The sequence below is a fragment of the Drosophila yakuba genome, chromosome 3R (assembly GCF_016746365.2).
Source record: "Drosophila yakuba strain Tai18E2 chromosome 3R, Prin_Dyak_Tai18E2_2.1, whole genome shotgun sequence".
Classification (NCBI taxonomy): domain Eukaryota; kingdom Metazoa; phylum Arthropoda; class Insecta; order Diptera; family Drosophilidae; genus Drosophila; species Drosophila yakuba.
In genome coordinates this window covers 26738342-26760551 of record NC_052530.2, presented here as the reverse complement: position 1 = coordinate 26760551, position 22210 = coordinate 26738342, and the positions used below count along the sequence as shown (strand labels likewise).

Below are 22210 nucleotides of genomic sequence, written 5' to 3'. Positions count from 1 at the left end.
CACGTGATTCAATCAATACTGGCCAATAGGCATTTGAACATTTACTTGAGCGGAAATTGATCAATGCACGGCACCTGTGCCTCTGAATTCAAACTCATAATATGCTTGCCATTTGAATAACAAAGTTGCTCGAGAAAAACGAAGGGCTTTTAGCAAGTCTGGGAATCATCAAAGTGTAAATAAAACCATCAAACTTCGATGAATAATTCCTCATAGGAACATTTTCAGTGGGATTTCTTTAGGGAACACAAATATATGTGCATTTTTAATATCTTTGCACCTGAAGATGAAACAAATAAAAACTGACAAAATACTCGTAGCTGGCAACCGTAGGAATTACTTACCACCAACATTAAGGAATAAATCGCATTAAAATCCCATCCACAAAGTCAGGTAATTATATCACAGGAGTACGCTACACATAAGTATATTCTGAGTTTATTATTCATCGTATTTTCTTTTTAGTGGGGAAACATATACATATGTATGTACACTTAACAAATACATTTAACAAAAGGCTAATACGTATGTAATAATAATTTTATAATAATAAAACGACTCTGCTCCACGACAACAGAAATATAATTTCTCAACTCGCTCTAATAGTAGACCATCAGCAATCAATGATCTTTTTGTCATGTTTACGTATAGTAATATTAATTTGCTTTCATTTAAAAATAATGCACACTTACAGCTATATACAGTTTGGAACTATGTAATTTATAATTAGCAATTAGATTTCTCGTTTTCTTTTACGTTTCTCGTAACTATTTCTGTTTCTTTTTTTTGTGTTTTTTTAGTTTTTTTGTGATAGAACTCTGCGACATAGTATTTTGTACAGCATCCTTTAAGGATGCGCTCCAAGGTGACCCGCCGTCCTTGCCGTGCCTTAAAATTTTAAAATAATTAATTTACACAATACACAGAGTTGCTCAGTCTTCAGGCGTGTGTGTTTCTGCCGCGGGTCTCGAGTTTGGCATTGGTCATCCAATTTTCCCAGCGACCAAGCGCAACAATCATCCAATCCACATTTCACACGATTCCGGAGGAATCAATCTAATACGAGGATATGCCTATGACGGGTGAGTACTGTAAGAAAAAGTAACAGAAGTTATAATAATTATAAACTGTAACTTGGAGCTTATAAATATAAAGGAAGAAAGGTCTGTCTTAACACCTCTCATTGCAATTATACTTGATTAATAGTTAAGTAATTGGATTGGAAACCCACCTCCTCATCCATGACACTGGTGTGGTCGTAGATCCGCGCCGGCAGGTTTTTGCGCAAACTGAAGTGATCCTCTGTGGTTGTGGTCTTGCGGTAGATGGGATTCTCGAAGTTCATCGAGTTGATGCGTCGCTTGCTGCAGTAGCGGTAGCCAATGAGCAGGAGCTGTCAGAGTCACAGGATAAATTGATTAGTTAATTGAATACCCCCACCTCACTTCACAGCCCAGTTAACTTACCACCGATAGCAGGACTGCGAATCCACTGAGACTGGCTATGACCACCAGTGCAATAAAGCCGGAATCCGGCTGCTCACTGGGCGTTGTGGTCTTTTCGATTTGAGTATGGTTTTTCACTGGACGCTGGTCAGCAACTGCGGGCAAAATTAGTTGAGAATTAGATAGATGTTCAATAAAATAATGGACAAAAAACAAACGATTAAGTACATAGCATAACGTAGCTTACAAATATGCACACAGCTTACACAAACGTACATTAATTTATAAACATATTTAAACGTATGACGAAACACGTAAAACCAAAAACCACGTAAGCATTTAACAAACTTTTACAGCACTAACATAAGTTAAAATAGTTTAAACTGCGAACAAGCCACACAGTTTAAAATTGTTATTAATTGGAAAAAAATAAAAGCGAATTTAATCAGGACATAAATTACCAAACAAAATTGTATCTTAAACAATTCCTTCTACAACATGCTGAATTTAATGTTTTGGGCAACTACGACATTTTTCAAACCCTTTAATACGGATTCAGTCGCAGGATGACAGGGCTTATACGCTACTTCACCTTCGGCGATGATAAACAAAAGGGAAAAGTGTATAAAAAGGAAAACGGAAATCATTGCAATAAAAGAGCAGAGCGAAAAAGGGAATCAACATCAAAATCCAAGCCGCTTCGAATCCCCCCAAAACTCCTACTATCCCTCACAGAATCCAAGGAATTTTCAATCAAATCGCTCAAAGTGCGCATTTAGGCGCAAATAAACACTTAAACGCGCTCGCGCCTTTGATGGCGCAAACTTTTATGCGAAAGAAGCGGCCTGCCGCCGATTTAGATTGGGAATGAAAATGGCAATGGCAATGGGAATGGGAATGGCAACCTAATGACATCGTTAACGCAGCGCATTTAATGGGATTTTTGTCAGGCGTCGTGCGAGGAGAAGTCCTCCTCAGTTTCCTAGTCAAAACATTAAAAGTTATCAACATTAAGTTGAGCCGCACTTTAAAGCAAACTCTCCACTGGGAGGGGGGCGTGTCACTCGAGTCCCCCGATATTAACCTCATACTTTGTGGCTGGGGATTGTGGGGATTGGGGATGAAGGGATGGCACAGGATGGTATAGGATTGGGGGTGGCACTTGATGGCTTCTCTTTAGAGGTTTCAATTGCAGTGTTGGGCCAGGCGAGGGCCTACTTGCGGTTGGCGGCAATGCAAGTGGCTCAACGGCGTTGGCATTTATGAAACTGTCAAGGATATATGGGTATACACTCCCACCGAACTACTCCTGATGATGATTAATGTGGGCCATGACAAAGCCAATGTTGTGGCTTGGCTGCACCCGCACAAAGGCGGCTGAGTGAGGGGTGGAGTGCGGTGCAGGGATCTTGTGGAGCAGTTTGATTAATACGCTTGCAATAAATCTGAATCAGAATCCCACGAAAGTGTTTATAAACAGTGCGTGGATTGAGAAACGAAAAAGAAACGGTGACAGCGAAGACGTCAAACTTATAAATTGAGCGGAAGTCCCTGGGTTGTCAACCCATCCGAAAGGATAACTATCGAGCTGCACGAGCGTCTTATTAATCAAATTTTCCGTTGACATGCCGCTGATAAAGTTTTCTTCGCTTTTCCGTGTTGTCAGTTTAAAATCTAAAGTTGAGCGACAGTATGGGGTTAATGTGTGTGGCTGTCGAATGTGTTTTTTGGGACATCTTTGACTGATTGGCGTGTCAAAACCAATTTAAATCAGCTTTATATCATTATCTGGTTATTTCTTCAACTTATAGTTAGAAAGAAAGTGATAAATCCACTTATTTTTATACATGACAGAGCAATAACAGGGAACATAAATACTAGCATGTGGGAAATAATACTTTGAATAAAGTAATAAGCAAGTATTTTAAGGTGGCACAAACACAACAAAAACGAAAGGAGGACAACACGTAGATGGGTATCCCCCTTATTGGGGTGGACCACAAAAGGACACATAAGGACATGACACAGAACGGGTTGGTCACTCCTACCGAAAGTCGTGGGCAACCGGGGCAGCCTGGTGCTCAGCTGGAGATCATCGTTAATTTCGATCCGAGTGTCAACATGACCCACTTGGACACCCGTGGGCAGTCGCCTCCTCGGGGATTTTGGCCTCGGTTTCGTTTTGCGGGCACGCGGGGGTCTCGTGACTGGCGGCAAATAAAGTGCTACATGCGGATGCAAGTCATGCAGGATATGGGGGGAATCGGGTTTAGGGATTTTTATATTAGTAAGCATAAAATCAAAATCAAAGCCATGCTGGTTAAGTTAAAAGCAAAATGGCTAAAGAGTTAAGTTCTAGGAGTACTTACGATCCTCGACGCACATAAGGCCATCGGCCATCAGCTTCAGGCCTGTGGGACAGGCGCAGGATATGCGAGGACTCCTCTCATTGATCCTGGGAGCTGGCAGGCAGAGATGAGAACAGTGGCCATTCACCGACTGGCAGTGATTCACGCCATCCGGCTGGCGATAAGGATGGTACACATGCACCACCATCGGATGCTGGAGCTATAAAGAAAATAAATGAATGTAATATAAGTATAAGCTTGGAAGGTGCGTTTGCTGTTTTATATATGAGCCATTGATTAAATCAGGTAATAGAACTTACCATATGCATTGCTGTGACGGGCTCCACATCCTCCCCAGTGAACTTGTTCGCCTTGAAGACGGCTTGCTTGTCCCAGTCGGTCCAGTAGACGCTGTCCTCGAACGTGGTGATCGAGAAGGGATGTCGCAGGTATTCGCCGGAGTAGAGCACCTGGCTCCGTTGCGAGCCATCATAGTTCGCCGACGAGATGACGTTTAGCTTGCCATCTACCCAGTAGATGCGCTTCTTCACCAGATCCAAAGTGATGCCATTGGGCCACTTGACGTCGTAGCTGATGATGGTGGTGCGGTGGGAGCCATCCATGCCCGCCCTTTCGATGCGCGGAGAGGCGCCCCAGTCGGACCAGTACATCCAGCCCTCGATGGGATCCAAGGCGATGGAACGCGGAATGTCCAGGGAGTCCTTCACCAGGACCTTGCCCATGCTGCCCTCGAAGTTGGTCAGTTCGATGGTGCACTTGTGGGTGTCCGTGAAGTAGACATGGTTGTAGATCCAGTCCACAGCCAGGCCATCCGAGGTCACCGAGGATTTGGTCAGCACCACCGTCTTTTCGTTGCCCTCATCAATCGGTGCTTTGTATATACTCTGGGTGGTCACATCGCTCCAGAAGATCATACCTGTGCGGAACACAAAGTCCAGAGCAGTGGCTGCCTTTGTACTATTCACGATGGAGGTCATTTCCATGTGGTCGAGTGCTATCTTGCGGATGTCATGGCGTCTGGCCAGGAGCAGGGAGGCGTGTCCTTCGCTGGCCTTGCATCTGGTGTGATTTTTGGGGTCCCTCATGTAGCCCGCCTCGCACTCACACTTGAAACCGCCAATTTCGTTCACGCATATCTGAGAGCACTTGCCGGGGACATCGCACTCATTGATGTCCAGGCAGTTCCGCTTGTCCGGCGACAACTGGTAGCCCTCGTGGCACTCGCAGTGGTGGCCCACCTTCAAATCGATGCACTGGTGCATGCAGCCGCCGTTCTTCGAGGCGCACTCGTTTATACCGCACTTGCCAGCCGGCTCATCCTCGCCATCCGGACAGTCCTTCCTCTTGTCGCACACCTTCGAGATGGCGATGCACTGACCACCACCGCAGTCGAATTCGCTGGTTGCGTTGCATCCACCTTGGTTGACGCCCAGACTGAGGCTCAAACCGCAATCCCGCTCGTCGCTGCCATCGGCGCAGTCCTTGTCGCCGTTGCAGGTGAGATGTCCTGGAATGCAGCTGCGATCGCCGCACTGGAACTGGTCCGCCCGGCAGGTGACGTTCTTGCAGTTGGCCGTGTGCTCATCGTCGCCGTCGGGACAGTCGCGGTCACCATCGCAGAGCCAGCTGTGATGCAGGCAGGTGATGCGATCCTTGCACTGATACTCGTGCGACAAACAGGGCGTGGTCGTCTTGGTCACATTCGCACAGGACTAAAATAACAAGGATAATACGAAGAGAGCCATTTATAAAAGTGTGTTTCAATGTGAAACATTAAATTACAGAGCTGCAAAATGTATACACTTCCTTCTGAAAGGTATTAAGTTATTAGAAGTGCTGATTTCATTTAAGAGTAATTTGCACAAAAGCATGAATAGTACTGCTGAGAAATTCAGGATGCACTTCAACTTAAATAGCTTAAATTGCAGAAATTTTCCATTTGCGGGCAAGGTGCAAAATAAAACGAGGGTCAGGCTGCGGAAGCAGGCAAAGTTTCCGGTCCTCAGTTTGGCAAGTTTTCCTGCAGAAAACTATGCAAGGGATGGAGGAGGGGGAGGGTATGGGCGTACACAGGGGAAATTATGCACCCCCTAAGCATGCAAAAATGCAATTTTATGCGTGCCATGCGTTGACAACAAAAGCTGCCAAAGCTGGCAGGGCGCTGAGTTATGCCCAACTTGGCCATAATTCATGTGGCTTAGGCGAGCACCCAAAAAACGGAAGGATGTTTTGCAAGGCGGGGGGCAGGGAATAGGGTTTGGCTAAGGATAAGAGTAAGTTTCTTTGCGGACTGGCGGAGAATGGAAATTTATGGCTGGCATTATTCACTCACCCGCTCATCGGAGCCATCGGAGCAGTCCGGATCACCATCGCAGACCCAACGCTTGGCAATGCAGGCTCCATTGGTGCAGGTGTGCTCCGCCACGGAGTCGCAGGGCACCACTGGGCACTCCTTCTCGTCGGTACCGTCGCCGCAGTCGTCGTCGTGGTCGCACTTCCAACGCTTCTGGATGCAACGGCCATTGCCGCAGGTGAACTCGTCGGCACGACAGGTCTGGTCTGTGAATTTATCAAAAATATTTAGGCTTACCTTCGCCACAAAGGGAGTTGCAACTAGTACGAGGCAAACAATAGAAACCAAAGCGAAAATGAAGTGACTGGGGGAGTTAAGATGGCTTGCAAATGGGAGTTACTTTATGGCGTAGGATTGGAGTTGGTAGATGGAGTTTAGGTAAGTTTAGTTTGCGATGCAATTTGTAAAACGAGAAACTTGCAGGACTGCATGAGTAAACAATAAAATGTATTTCCAAATGATGTGGAACCTTTTAATTGAACTTTCTAACAAAGAAAATAAACATTCACAAATCAAATACGAATGCTGTGTTATTCTATCGTATATCGTACTCCCACATCTGAGTTGCAAGTACGGTATGAAATGATTATCCGCACTCCATTCGGGGTCATCGAAGTCCTTGCCACAGCAAGCTGCAAGCTGCAAGCCCGAATGGAAGGCAACTAAAAACCAAAAGCCAAATGAAGTGCGGTTGCCTCAATAGTTGGAATAAGTTAGCAATGAGGTTTTGTTTTCAGAGGGCGATGATGCCACTGTTGGTTGCGGAATGAACGAATAGAACTAAAATGGAATGGAACTAAAATTGTGTTTGTACATCCAGGAGCAGCTCAACTAGAACTTCAGCCATTTATCTTAGCTCAAGTTGCATCGAAGCAGGTAAATAGCTGAATATAAACTGCTGCAGTGGGCAGAAAACAACTATAAAAACAAATTATTTGCACTTGAGGTGGAGGAAAACATTTCAAAGAAATCTAAATTAAAATAAATATTTTCAAGAAGCTTGGCGCAAAAAAATACAGATTGTCAGAATGGCAGATAGAACTTAAAGAATTTTTCAAGAAGAATTTCTCAAACTTAAAGAAGGAAAAACTGGATGGTTTAATCTTACTGCAGTTGTGCTCATCGGAGCCATCGCTGCAGTCCTTGCTCTGGTCGCACATCCAGGCCAAAGGAACACATTGCCCCTCGCCACTCTTGCAGGCGTACTCATCCGGCGAACAGGTTCGAGCTCCTGGCGGTTATTAAAAGTGGGAGAAAGGAAAGAGAAAGCATCGGATTGTAGTTGTCAATACTTTGGACGCATCACGCATACGCCATGTATAACCATTCATTTGGCGCTATTCTAACTTCTGGAATGGGAAAATATGGCCAAATATTTTGGCCTTCGAACTTATCTAAGAGTTGGTTGTCACAAAACTAGCATCGGATTTTATGCAGTGACACTTAAGTACAGCAAAACTTCAATAAGATAAATTACAACAGCATCTTAAGATGCATTCGAATTTACCTAACGAACAGTAAGCTTTTCTGCTAACAAGCTCACCTGTCTTTACCCCATTTTATTTAAGAACAAATCAAGTTGTTTTCGTAGAAGCCCGACTGTACTTGAACCCTGAAAGCGACAGGCATCCTGTGGCAACAGCACACTTGTCTGCGGGCGGGTATTAAACGAATTTCATGCGATATTGCCGTGCCCCAGCGACAACGCGTCGTATACTTGTTGTCAAGTGCCGCTGGGAATGAGTACACAATACACTCGCGCACTCACACTCACACCCGCACACACACAAGCACACTCGATGCTCAAACTACGTATGCATACACATACACACGCATTCTCAGGACTCTCACTCTCAATGACTTGATTAAACTTCTAAGCACAAGGGGGCGAAATTGTTGCGAAAATTATGCAAGCGCGCCACTCCATTAAGGGTGCGTATGAGTTATGCGGCAAGTTGGTTAGTGAAAGCGATTAAACGGCACACAGTGGGTGGTTTTGGATGGGTTGTATGTTTAGTACAGGGTGTGTGGCATTTGCTTTATGGTAGCTTTTGCTTTGTTTCGTATCGATTGCAAGGACGAAGTGGTACTAGTTCTGAATTTCGAAAGTTCTGAGCTTACTGCAGTGCGCCTCATCGGACTTGTCGCGGCAATCGTTGCTGCCATCGCAGAGCCAGCTGCGCGGAATGCACTGGTCGACCGTTTGGCATTTGAACTCGTTGTTGGGACAGGCGTTCACTAAACACACAATCGAAATAGTCGTCGGTTAGCTAAATGACTGGATTGCATTCTCTGCGGGATATCCCGCTTGCGAATGCGGATTCAAAGGACTTCGCCGCCAGGTTTACCCAGCTGGGTAATACTTACTGCACAATTCGTTGGCTTCATCGGAGCCATCGGCACAATCGCTCTCCTGATCGCAGCGCCATTTGTTCGGTATGCAGTTGCCATTCCCGCAGCGAAATTGGTCCGACGAGCAAGTGGCCTCTGGAAAAGCGGAAAAAGTCGGCTTAAATCATGGTCGTTCTGAAGTTGCAGGTGAATAAATAGACTTAGCTGCGCTTCAGTGATTTACTTTGAGGCACTTTAGGTGCTCCAAGTACACATGCTTTTATCGCTTAAAATTAACTTATTTTGTTTGGTAACTTATTCTCTTTCCACTTTAAAAGTTGTTGAACTTATTGAGATACATATTTCTTGTAATAGTAAGTTTAATGCGATTTTAAACTAAGCCAAGTTACGAAAGTTAACAGTTGCCTTCTCACTTTAATTCATCAAATAACCATATTAAGTAAAATGTCGTCTTGACTTGATTAACTGGGTATAGCCCTATTTAAATACGCATAATTGACACACAAAAATATTTGAAATTTGACGAATTTCAGGTCTTACTGCGACCGCAGTTGTATGTTTGCCTGGCTTTGAACTCTGCAGGCGACCCGTATCAAAAACAAAAGCCAAACAAACGGCACAGGAAATGGGGGCCACTCAGAAGTATGCGCGTGTTTGTGAGTATATGTGTGGCCACGCCCACACGCCCCGTTTATAAACACACACACACACATATGTATTTACACGCACTTGAGCACGTGCTGAGGAGGGAAAATACCCCACAAGCACAAACAAAAAGAGCGCTGCAATGGCTTTTCAATGCCACTCCAAGGGGCAGCAAAAATGTGTCATTTTTATTTTACACCGCGTGTGTACACAGATATATGTATAAACATACATATGTATACTATATATATGTAGGCTACGTGTATGGCTTGTAATCGGATTAGTCGGTTTTAGATTCCGCTGACTTGTTGCTATGAAACGCAGCTATTTTTTTTTTTGTAACGTTACGCAGCCGGAAAAGCTGGTCGCAAAATTCTATTGCATACTTTCGGGAAACAGGCATGGCAATTAGAAATGTGCCTTGCCTTCAACTTTTTGTGGCAGGCGAAACTCTGGCATTTAACAAATTCCTCGGGCATTTTTGGGCTATTTTTACGATCACTATAAAATGGTATTCCGCATATTTTTGTTGTAAATGATTGGCAAATGCCTTGTGGCTTTTGAAAATTGCTGTTGATTATGCAAATCTTGGCCAGCGCCAAAAAGGAAATGCGTTTATTTGGTGCTCTAAAGTTTAATCAATTTTTATGCTTGTCAGGCCTGTGTTGGCCATATCAATAACATTTTATATGATTACTTTTCTAAACTTTTTATGAATTCCAACGAAATGTGGCAACCAAAAAAAAGTGAATGGTTTGTGTGTGCAGGGAACTGGCGCAAAACAAAACTTTGATGTGCGCCAATATTTGTTAAAAAAAAATAGAAGCAAAACAAAAAAGGCAAATATAAATACACATTCAGTGAACAATAAAAATTGGCCACATGTGTGACCCGAGCGAGAGTAAAATGTATAAAACGAAATAAAAGGAAACAAGTGCTGGGGTGCTGAAAAACATTTTCCCCACCCACTTTTGGTTCAATGATTGTCGATTCGGTTTTATGTTGTTATTCTTTGCTTTGCGTCTCGTTTTTGCTAATATGTGACATTATTTTCTGGAAATTGTGCCCAGCGGACAAATTGGTAATATCTGCTGATCCGCTCGTATTAAACTGGGATGTCACCTCGGTCTCCAATTAAAAATCAAATTACAGCACTTTTTGCATCATGTCTGACATTACAGGGCGAATCCTTCATTGATTGCATTTTAGTGGGGCCAATCCCCAAAAAAAAAGAACAGCACAAAATAATGGAATAAATAGAAAAAATAGACAGAATATGAAAGTTGCGCTGTCATGCAGCATTTTGCAGCATAATTTATTTTTTAACTAAGTTTAAACGGCTTTTCAGTTGATTAAAAAACTTTGGCCTTTGGCAGTTGATGTTTCCGTGTATTTTGCCGCTCCCTCTCTGCACTCAGCCAATTTGTATGCAAATGCAAAAATATTCTGTTGCATGCGAGGCATAGCCGGAATCCTGCATAAAGGATACAGGCTCCGGGAAATGCGGGAAAAATTGGTGTAAAACTCCAGAGGAAGAGTCGAGATTTTTGTAAATCCAGCTGATTGGGATTTTGGCGTGTTTAATTTAAGTTAAAAGGTGTCGAAAACTTTTCCACCTGATAATAGTTAAAAGTTTCCCGACGAACTTCGACTAGTTTAACCGAGTGTCCTTTAGCATTTCAACAGTTTCCATTCCTAAAGAAGGTTAATAAAAGGACATGATAGCAACACTACAGAGTTTTAAGGAGTACTTAAGACTTGGTGTAGTAGTGACAGTTTGCTGAAAATCAAGAGGGATATATAACATTTAAATGCATATTAAAATATTTTTCATTAAAAAATCCACTGAGCTCTTTGTTTATTTATTGGCGAATACTCATTTTGGCAAATAAGCTGGAATTATGCATGATATGCATAAATTATGTTTTGGCTATGTGTGTAGTTTCTATTTAAATAACTTTGGTATGGCGGATATTGCTGTGATTATTTTAGTTATTAAATGTCCATAAATAAACAGTTCACTTATTTTATAATAGTGTCAACTCAAATATTGTGTTTGGCAAACGAAATAATCACTATAATTTTTTGCGTACCGTTGATGGCCAGAACGCGAAAACTTTGGCTCTGAGTGTGCAGCAAACTGGTAACGAAGAATAAACACCAAATGCGCCCCATTTTCCGTAGATTTTCCCGCGACTTTCACGATGTGTTTTCCTTGTGGAGCTGCAGAAGATTAAACGTTGAGCACTTCGATTGGCCAAGACTCTCGGTCCTCCGTTTATGATTGACAAACAAAACACAACAATTTGCAGCCAGGACACTGGGGTGACATATTTAAGTGGTCCAGCCAACTTGCACAAATTGATTGCATAATTTCCGCAAACAAAAACTGCCCTCGAGCAGCACATTTCAAGTTCATTACGAGCAGAGCAGAGCGGACAAACGGACTGAGCATTCGCATAGAAATTGTAAACATGATAATCCATTTTTGGGTTCAGACGGGCCAAATGGCGGAAACTCATTTAATGTTCAACTAAATGATAAATGGCAAGTGGAGCGGCTGTTTTGTTTGGGGGGCCTTGGGTAAGTGAGCCCCATCAACTGTCACCGATTGACTTTGAGGATAAGTCTGGCCCGCACAAGCCGAGCAAGACAGCGCTTCCTTGGCACATCCTTTGGGGTGCCTGGTGGCATCCAGGATTTCCATGTCCTGCTGCTGGCGTTTTGTCAAAGATAAAACGAATCTTGGCAACGCAGACCACGTCTGGTCGCCGTCCGATTAGCCTTAAGTATTTTCGCTGAATTTGTTTATCCTTTCTCGGCTTTTCATCCTTTCTTTTTCTGGCACACACTTACACACTTGGCACACTTTCGTTCGCTGACTTTTCACACGTTGCTTTGAGTTTTCGGGCTTCCCCGTATTTTTATATTTATATATAGTATATATATCTATATATATATTTATATGCAAATTCCCCTTTTAGCTGAGAAGGCAGTCCTTTCACACTTAAGCGCGTTTACATCCGTTTGGTTGAGAGGTTCGCCGCCAACTGAGTGGTTGGTTGCAGAGCGGCTATCCTTAAAAACAATTCCGCCCAAAGTTGTTTGCAGCCTCCGCAGCAGCCGAGAATTCGAAAGCTTGCCAAACTCAGCGAGTCGAGTGCAAAAATCCGACTCGAGATGAGTGGATTCATCGCTGGTTGAGTGCATTCGAAATGAGTGAACGATTGGAGTCACTTTCGTTTGTTGTTATGAGTGCGAATTTGGAGTCATTACATGATAAGTTCTAGTATCCTTCTATCCTTGTGCCATGGTAAACTAAACATTTTCTAATATATTATACATAGTTATATTGTATTTTTTTGAATTGAACTATGTGGCAAACTCGAACCTAATAACCAACCCCCTCGACACAATTTGCGCTGCGCCACAAAACTATTTTAATGTCGCAGTAACATAAATAAACCGAGATAGTGCAGTTCCGTTTGTGGCATTTAGCATAATTACGGCTTGCATTCTTGGGGAAATCCAAGCTCCCTCTTATCGAATTCCCCCCCAAGTTCAACAGAAATGCAATTATTTTTTTTTTGCTGCCTCATCCCTACTGCTCATTATCAATTTCTCTGCAGGGTACTGCATTTCGCATCAGCAGCGAGAGTTACATAAAGGCACATTGCATTATGCGCCGCAAGAATCCCAAAATGGATGCACTCATTTCGATTGCTCAGTTTTCGGTGTCTGGCACTAGTTGGCTGGTTAAAGTTGGAAGATAAACGGCAAGCAGAGCAAACGACCTCACATAGTTTCCTTTTACGATCATTGGGCCCGCCATAAGTCGCAAAAGTCTCGTGCGAGTCGCGATGATAAAGCGGCAGACAGTGGCACACAAAAAAAAAAAAAAAAAAGAAGAAAAAAAAATTGCTGATGCAACAGAGCGGCATGTTGCAGTCAGCTAAATGCTAAGTGCGTTGCAGATACAAAGCGCTCGCAGATGCACAGATACAAAGATACTCGCGACGGGGCGAATGCCATGGCACAGTTTTTGGTCAGCAGTCAGCGACAATTGCGATGCGTAAATGTTGCAAACTAGTTTCGGTTTCCATTTCGATGGCAGTTTCAGGTTTGATTCAAACAAAAGGAAAACCGACAAATGACCAAATGCTGACCATGCCTAATTACGCGGACGCCATTGTGGGCGCTCTATTTCAACGACCGCCCCAAAGTATGCAATCAAAAACAGCGGCAAAATTACGATTGCAAGTGATTCACGTTTTTGCTTGCAATCATGATGGAGCTTCTCTTGCTTACTAATTGCTACGTTTCTAATGGATACCTCAAAAATAAGGATATTTTATAATAAGCTACCTATGGTTTTAAATGCCATTTATTGATTACCAACCCACTGAAAGCCATTGGCAATATTATATCATATTTATAGTCTTATTTGAAATACGCTATTAGCAAAACTAATTATAAAGCAATTGAATGTTTCCGGCCAAGTAGGCTAATAGATTAGATATTAGTCAACTCGGTTGTCAATAAGCTAAAGCTAATCTGTTCATCACAAAAATAAATATTTTTAACACAAGTGCAGAATAAACAGTGCTTTTATGCTACATTTATTTAAAATTAATTAAATCTATCTATCCAATGCAGTGATATATGTATATACTTTAAAGTCGAGTAAAAATGTCAGTTGGACTCACCTATAAACTTGCACTCCTTAATCTGCTCATCGCTGTGATCCTTGCAGTCCGCATCGCCGTCGCAAACGAATCGAATGGGAATGCAGTCGCCGCTGTGGCACTGGAACTGCTTCTCATCGCACTTGGCCTCCAGGGATTGGCCTGCAACATAAACAGAGCTGATTTAGATGGGCAAACAAGCGCTTTAAGCCAATTATAAGGACTCAGAGTTACGGGCTTACTGGCTCAACGGGCCACTCTCCCACAGAAGAGCAAACTTTTCTCATTAAAGGAAAAATAACAAAGGCTCAAATTGATTAGGGCTAAAAACTTCAAAAACAATCAGCTGCAGACACAGACAGATATATATATCCGTTTGTGTACGTACAGACATACATATGTGTGAGTGTGACAAGTAATTTGCATACTAAACGATAAAATGGAGGCAAATGGGTGGGGAGGGGGAGCTTTTAATCAACAGAAAAGCCTCAAACAAAATGGATCACAAAGTTTTTTGGGCTCCTCGCCGGGAAATCCAAAACATAGGAGCCCTTGAAAATATGCAATACACATATTCGGAACAAAACAAGCCATCATGATGGCTAGAAAACCCAAGGAATGTCAACAGTATTACACAGAGAAAAATTTCGTGTCTTAATATAATATAATACGTGGCTCAAATAACTTATTAAAGGGAAAAACATTCATATAAATAGGCATAGTTTAATTTGAAATTTAAATATTTATTTCTGAAATTCTTTTCTTTTAGTTCGAGTATTTCTGCTTTTTTCTTTGTGTAAGAACCTAAAACAAAATGTGACACATACAAAAAATGAATGTAATAGATTGCCATTGAACAAACAGAGGGCCTGGAAAAGCGATAATAAAGAATGAGGCGAAATTGAAGTGGAGCCGTTTTGAAAAGGGTTTTTCCGACCGGCCTGTCGCTGACAGCTGTTCGCTTGACCCATTCACATGACCTCCACCTCCACCTCCATCTCCACCCAGTCCATGATCCATCACACTTTTGCATATTTGAATGGCCCACTGTTTTGCCATTTCAATTCCCATATTGCCATATGCATAAACTTGCTAATTGCTGTAACTGAAGTTCCCAGCAATGTGGAGTGCGTGTGGCAAAATAAACAATGGGATATCTACAATTTCCAGCCGTCAATCAATAAGGTCAAATCAATTCCGATTTGGTGTCGCCGCGCTGGCTGGCCGGGAATTGTTTTCAATTATGCATGATGACAGTAAACAAAATGGCAAATTATAATTCGAGCAAATGCATGCATATATGTATTTATGGGGCAGATGGGTGAAATTTCGTTGAAATAATTCCAGATGACGTCAAGCCTGACAATGAATGAGTTCCTTTGCCTTATGCGGCGCTTGTTTGAATGAAAAAGTCCAAAAATAAATATTTGCTTGCGGCTCAGAGAAGGATTTTGAATAGGATAATGAAAAAATAATAATATGTAGGTTCTACGAGTATAAATAGGCAAATGGAAAAGGGGGTATTTATAACTTGTGACCCCAAACGCGCCTTCATATAAATTAGCATAGCTCTTTGAGTTTGATAAGGGTCGTTCTTAAAAGAACTCTGCGAAATATTGGTAGGAAACTCAAGATGAATTCAGAAAAGAACATACGAAAAAATCCTTGAAATGTTTTTAAAACGTCAGCTTGCTTATCAGTTAACACACTACTAGTTTTTCCAGCAATTAAGTTCTATTGTTTCCTTGTCACAATCTTAACCCACTGAGTTTGATTGAACTGAACCAGTCGGTTATTGATCACAGAGGTTCCGTAATGAAGCAGACACACCCCACAGATCGAAAAAACCAGATTGGTATTACCATTATGGCCAACAGTTTGTCTGCCGGCAACTTTGGTCAAATGAATAAATAAACCATATCGAAAAGCAAACTGCTTAGCATAGCTAATGATTTTGTTAATCGTAGAGGCGAAAACAAGTCCACTCACAATCCGGTTGGCTTAACCCAATAAACTTCACTTCGCCGCTCGAAAATCAGAAACTGCAAGTTGTCATCATCATACGATTCGAGATTCGATTCCAAAAAACAAAAAAGCAAAAGCAATAGACACTGCCAGCCAAAAAAATTGCTGATAAGCAGTTATCACATGGTCAAATATTAGACTAAGAATTAATCATAACTGTGGGAAAAAATGAGCATATATGTTATTGATAAGAATATATTGGCTGAGCAAGGTGTTAAGCGCTGGGAGGAAATCGCAATCAGTTAATTATACTCTATTTTCCGATTTAACACAAATTAATATTAATTCAGTTGCGAGCAAAGGCTTTGATAACCACAGCGACCCGATTGCGTCAAAATCAAGGTTAATGGATTACCTGATAATTGATAATTGCCTGAATGAATTGAATTGAATTTTGTGTGAGAATTGACAAAACACGTGATTCCTGGGGGATGCGATCCGTATATGGAGAATGATTTGGGACTTATACAAGAATGATGTTGATGCATCAACAATTTCCCCAGAATAGTTGAGTCAATCAAAACATGTTTACTGTAAGCAAACAAAACAATTAAACTGCATCAACATTCTCTCTACGTAAGATGAGCACACGCCCACTATTAATTTGTTATTGTTATTGTTTGTTTGCCATCGGTTCTGGCACAAACTAGTTCTATATGCTAGAGAAATCTGTTGGCACAGCGAATAAATTAAAAACTGAAGCGAAATGGGGCGTACAAATAAAAATTGAATCAACTTCTGCCTCTCTTCTTGCGACCTTGCCACATCACATATATGTAGATGCGATATATGTGCACAAACATATTTATCATATCAAGCATATGTTAATTTATCTGACAGCAACTCTCAGGCGTGAAAAAGCAATTGGAATTAATGATAAGTCAGCAGGGAAATGCAGGGAAAAAGAGCATATCAAAGAGATAATTCACTTTGATGGGCAGCATTACAACGCAAATCGACAGAGAATTGGGGGCTCGACTCGATCTATATTTATGTGAATTTTCCTAGTACACTGCATGCTGAAGAGCTAAGGAAAATATTTAAATTTAACTCAGGCATCGCAGTAGGATGGCGCACCGATGTTCTGGACTACGTCAATTTCAGATACAAATATCTTCGAAATGCGCCTTGTTTTTTGTGAGCTGGTTAGGAAAATATGTGTTTTTTGTCAACAATTTATAATATATAGAGCAAAGTCCAAGATTCCCAAGAGCAAAGTACCAAAATGCAAGTAAACGGGACAATTTTAGCCTTAAGACTTTTTTTTTTGGCACTCAACATGTTGATTGATTTTCAAAAGTGCGAATTGCTTAAAAAAGATTTAAGGATTTAAAAATAGGTTGAACACGGAATTTGTAAAATAATATTTTTTTTGGGTTAAGAGAATTGCTCTAATACGTTTAATAATTCATTAAAAATTTAAAAATAGGTTGAACACGGAATTTGTAAAATAATATCTTTTTTAGGTTAAGAGAATTGCTCTAATACGTTACGTAGTTTACGCTTCATGTACTTAATCGACATAATTTCAAGATCATTTGAATGACCTAATGCATCAATTCAAAGCTCGTTGCACTATCAATCCATTAATTCTTGATTTATTGAAAGACATTTCTATTGTCTGACTGCCCTTTATAGACCACTTATCGTCAAGTTGCGAAATCCCGGCGGTCGAAAAATGCATAAAAACAAATCGTAAAATTGACCGATAAGATAATCCCCAGTTCAGGGCTAGCACTAAACGCAAATCCGTATTGGCCAAAGCAGGTGGTTAGATTTAAAGTTAGATTTATGATTGGAATGGCCCGCGCCACTAAAAGAAAACGTCACAGACAGACGCCAAACGCTTTTCTTATCTCGAAGCCATTAGATACAGATACAGATACTCGGTGGTCAGCCAGGCGGAAATCAATGCGGAAGTGGATAAACAATTCTCGGCTATTTCGATACCACGGTAACCGCATTCTGTCTGTGTGTGCAACAAGTGGAAGGTGCAAGAGTGCTTGCATCTGTATCTGTATCTGCAACTGCATTGGTACTTGTATTTGTATCTTTTTAACTGAGCCCATTTCAAGTGCACGACGTGTGAAGTGAGCAAAGCTATTTGAATGACTCGACACTTGGATGATACCCTTGTAATCAAGATTGTTCAGACTATAAATCATCTTTGAAGAAATGCAATATTAAGTAATATTACGGAAAGGTCATATATTTTAAATGTTATCATTGACTCATCTACGTCAGTGTTGTTTGTTTTTTCTTTAACGGGGATTGGTTGCAATTGCAAAGATAATGTAATATTTTTAAATAATAGCTTACGTTTCTTAAGATTATGATCGATTTGTTTGTTAATCGCGTAATAACTAAAACTCGAATATTATCAGCTTAAATGCGTTTGAATGGAAAGCGTCTTAGCCGCAAGTGATAATACTTTAGCGATTAAATTGTAGTTCGATTGCACGTGCTTTAAACTAACTGCTCAAGTAAGGCACTTAAGTTGGTTCTAGAACGCAGTTTCCTTTCATTTTTCATACTTTTTAAAGATCTCATGAGTTTTTCTTTAGAATGAAACAAAACTTAAATGGAAGCACAACATATATACCCGAGTGCAGGGTATTCAAACTTCATTTTCGACTGCAGCCTCGTCGACATCTGTGGTCTAAAATTAGCACAAGCTAGGCTAAAAACAAACTTCGCACTTTGCGACTCCCCCCTCCCTTTTTCCACCTTCTATTCAGGTTTTCTCGCTATTTTCGCCGGTTTTTCAATCGCATAACAACACCCAATGCAGAATGGCCTGCGTTCTCACCTATGCCGAGGGGTGTGCCAATCTTTCCGGAAACGTTGAGGAACTTGAATCCCATGTTGATGAAGGCCTTGCCATCGATCAGCTTGCTCAGCGAACCGCCCTCGTCCAGCGCCTGTGCACTATGTGGGCTAACTGCCGCGGTGGGCGTGTCCGTTGAGGGCGTACTCAGCGGCGTGGGCGTGGCAGTGCAGCATTTGCCGAAACCGAGTATCAAAGTCAGCAGCAGGAGATTGAAGTTGGCGCAGGCGCAGCGGAACAGCTGTTCGGCGCGTCTTTTCTCGCCAAGATTAGCGAATGTTACTGGAGATTTTGAGCTTATGGTGGATTTGATGGCGGTTTTTGTGGTTGTTTCACTTGCAGTGCTCGTAGAGCGTGACTCTATGGCCATGGTATGGAATTTTACTTGTCTTTACTCTTCTTTTGCCTTAGTTGTTTGCTGTTTGTTTTACGCTTTTTGTCACACTTTATTCACTTTGATCTTACAATGTTGGTATTTTTGTATTTACACTGTATTGGAAAGGGGGGAAATTAGGTGGGGTGATTTTTGGTGACCCTGGCTAAGTAGATTATCTAAGCAGGAAGCGTGAGATCTTCGCCAGAGATTATCTAATCAGAGAAATGGCCAAAACAGAAAAAAAAATCGAAAAAAAGCGTCAACGTAAAAATAAACGCAAGAATTAACGCGAAAACATTGAAGAATCGCTTGCCAGCCAAAAAAAAAGTAAAATAAACAGACGATCTGGCCAATTCTCTTTTACTTTCGGCTCTCTTCTCATTTCTTATTTCGAGCTGAGAAGACCGCAGAAACTGGTTGAAAATCGTGCGACACACAAAAACGCGACGCAGCCAAAAAAAAAATGAAATAAATACAAAACCGAAAAGGCCGAATACAAATTTAAGCAAAAATATCGAGCAACAACAAAATTGCCGAAAAATGCGAAGAGAGCAAAATAAGTAACGCACAAAAATACACAGAAAATTCGTTTGTATTAAACTTTGAGTATCACTATATAAACCTGATAAAAGAAAACATTTATTTTGAGTAAAATATGAGAAATTCAAACGAAATGTAAAATATTTGGTATTAAATACAAATCCGCAAGAAAAACAAGTTTTTAACTAATGTGTATGGCGGGGCAAAAGCATTTCTGTTGACGTTGGCAATTAATAATGGTGAAGTATAATTAATATTTTTGTTGATCGAACAGCCACGCCCCCTCGAGCGCGCAAAGCGCAAATGAATTAATTAAATATTATTGTTGCCGATATTTTTAGCTAGCACGCGTTTACTCGCTCCGATAAATAAACTCTTATCAGTTTTGCTTTTTTATTTTGATTTATTTTTGCGGTATTCCCAAGGTGTCTGCGAATGTGCGGCACGTGCTCAACGCGTCTTTCCAAATTTACTTCAGAAACAGATCATTGCATTTACGTTTAAATTGGTAGAATGTTTCAATTACATGAGGTTTGTTTTTATTTAGCTTTGTTTTTCTAGTTTATTTTTTTGTTTTGTTTTTTAAGTTGAAAATAAACCGCTAAAAAACTGTTGATGCCCGTTTCGCACAACGCGCCTTTTTCAACTGAATTCGTTTAGAGAATTGGCCTGCAAATTTAAGCGAATCGCCAGCGTTTTTAATTCGAGAGCCGAGAGTCGCTGTCGTTTTGCGATTGTGCTTGTTTTTGCACCGTCTCAAGGTGGCCTTATCAAAACTGACAAGAAAACCAGACCCCGTCGAAGAGCTACACAAAGAGTGATTTCAGCAGATCGCAGCACTCTCTGACTTTTCCGATGCTGTATTGCAACTCTTAGGTTCCCCAAAGATTACCGATGTAAGGTGCTCTTAAGGCAAACCTGTTGATCAGTGATCAATGGAGCGTACTTTGATGTGAATGGATAGATTGGGCAAGGAATCGTTGGGCGATCTATAGAAACAACTATTATAGCTGCTATGTTTAAAAACTACAAGAATTTAGTTTAGAAATTACATGTTTTGTCTTAAAAGAAAAGCAATGCATTTCAAAACTAATAAATTTTGTATGAAACAACAATTAAAGTGTGGCTTACTAAAAAAACTGTTTAAAAACTAATCAAAATCATTAAGAATAGATCAACCTTTGCTTAAGTTGTTCATCTACGCACTAGAAATATTAATTAAAGTGCTTTTTATGTATCCCTTATCACGCTACTTTCGGAATATTGCGACTGATTTCACAACTAGACAGAATTCCCTGGAAATATATTGAATAAGTAGTGATAATTATCTTGTCGTAATGCCAAGAAGCCACTTTAATTTATAAAATACTTTTTGTTATTTTGTACTCAAAAGTGGACAGATGTCCACAGAGAAAGCAAAATAAGAACTCAAGTGCTAACTTGAGAATGATGTTTGCAAATCAAAGAAGATTATATAGGTGTTTTAAAAAGTTAATTGCACAAAGTGTACTTACAGTACATGTAATTGGACAAACAAACATTTATTCTGATATTAAAGGCTAATTAAAAATAAGTGGTTAAGGACTCCAAATTGAAGGGAGTTTCTTGACAGACCGCGGAAAAAATCCTACTTTCTACAGTACCAACCTGAATGCAAGGAAAACGCCAAGGAGATCACAATCAGCACACAGAGATCACTTTTAAACATCGTACTGTGCCGAAATACGTTCTTCAGACTTTATCTAGACTTCCTTTTTTTGCGTTGCCACCGCGTTTATCAGTGCGAAAAACAAAGATATATTTTAATTAAGCTGGACAACCGGACGTGAAAATGGTCCGATAATCGTACGACAGTCGTGACGTTCTGCATGGGCCCACCGAAACTCTATCCAGGTATCTATAGGGTATTTTGCCTATATTAATTTCTTTTTATTTTTATTTTCTTGAGACCCGGAAGGTTTTACGGTGTGATGCCCAGCGGAGACCGATGAGAACTGAATTGCCTTTGGGCGATTGGTAAACGAAATCGCAGCTCATTAGCATTGAAAGTGTCGCCGCTTTCAATCAGACCAGGTGTGTGTGTCCGATTGAAAGTGGTGTGAAATTCGAAATTGAATTGAAGTGTCGTGGATTTGATTTCATTGGCTTGGTTAGAGTAGAGTTGACTGACGTCGCTGATAAGAGGCGGCGGAAAACCGCAGCCAGCAGACAATGGCTTCGGTTGGGGTCAGTGCTAACATGCGTCATTTTTCCAACAATCATCGGCACTAGCAGCATCCCAATCCCCAATAACAATCTCAATCAAACCCCCAATGACAATCACCATCATATCAGCCATTAGATGGCATTGCAATCGCCATCGTCATCGGTGCTTGGGCGTCATCTGCATTTGTCATGGATTCTCCGGCATAACGGGCCACTTGAAATGGGCATAATTTATGATTTGCGCGTGTAAATCATTTTTCAAGCACCACCCCGCGATGCTTGTGAATGACAGAAACGAGGAAAACCCCTCAGTAAACCAACGCCCCTGCCAGCCATTTCCATATATTTTGCAGTGCGCCGCCGTCTCTAATTGCAGGCGTTGGAAATC

At 41.2% G+C, this 22210-nt stretch overlaps 1 protein-coding gene across 13 annotated transcripts; it reads right to left on the bottom strand.

Annotated features, from left to right (window-relative positions):
• Positions 1 to 411: 411 nt before the first annotated feature.
• Positions 412 to 21528, bottom strand: LOC6538475 (very low-density lipoprotein receptor). Of its 13 annotated transcripts, XM_039375695.1 has the most exons (13): positions 20116 to 20250; positions 18684 to 19190; positions 13871 to 14011; positions 8535 to 8654; positions 8289 to 8405; positions 7276 to 7398; positions 6147 to 6373; positions 4114 to 5526; positions 3815 to 4013; positions 3494 to 3670; positions 1467 to 1600; positions 1232 to 1393; positions 412 to 1089 (listed from the first exon to the last, which is right to left on the bottom strand). In XM_039375695.1, exons 2-13 carry the CDS (start codon positions 19069 to 19071, stop codon positions 1057 to 1059), a joined length of 3234 nt encoding a protein of 1077 aa, XP_039231629.1. In that variant the 5' UTR covers positions 19072 to 19190; positions 20116 to 20250; the 3' UTR covers positions 412 to 1056. The 13 variants fall into 13 exon arrangements, with proteins under 13 accessions (XP_039231629.1, XP_039231633.1, XP_015048862.1 ...); XM_039375699.1 differs by lacking the exons at positions 18684 to 19190; positions 20116 to 20250 and adding an exon at positions 21265 to 21528; XM_015193376.2 differs by lacking the exon at positions 20116 to 20250 and having other exon boundaries at positions 18684 to 19209.
• Between the last annotated feature and the right edge of the window lie 682 nt (positions 21529 to 22210).

Bases quoted from the DNA above. Each gene is read 5' to 3' on its own strand.
- LOC6538475 (XM_039375695.1), bottom strand. From the start codon at position 19,071: ATGGCCATAGAGTCACGCTCTACGAGCACTGCAAGTGAAACAACCACA. The intron at 7,399-8,288 runs GTAAGCTCAGAA...AATAACCGCCAG, and splicing joins GTCCGATGAGGCGCACTGCA to GAGCTCGAACCTGTTCGCCG. The intron at 4,014-4,113 runs GTAAGTTCTATT...TTTTCTTTATAG, and splicing joins CCGTCACAGCAATGCATATG to CTCCAGCATCCGATGGTGGT.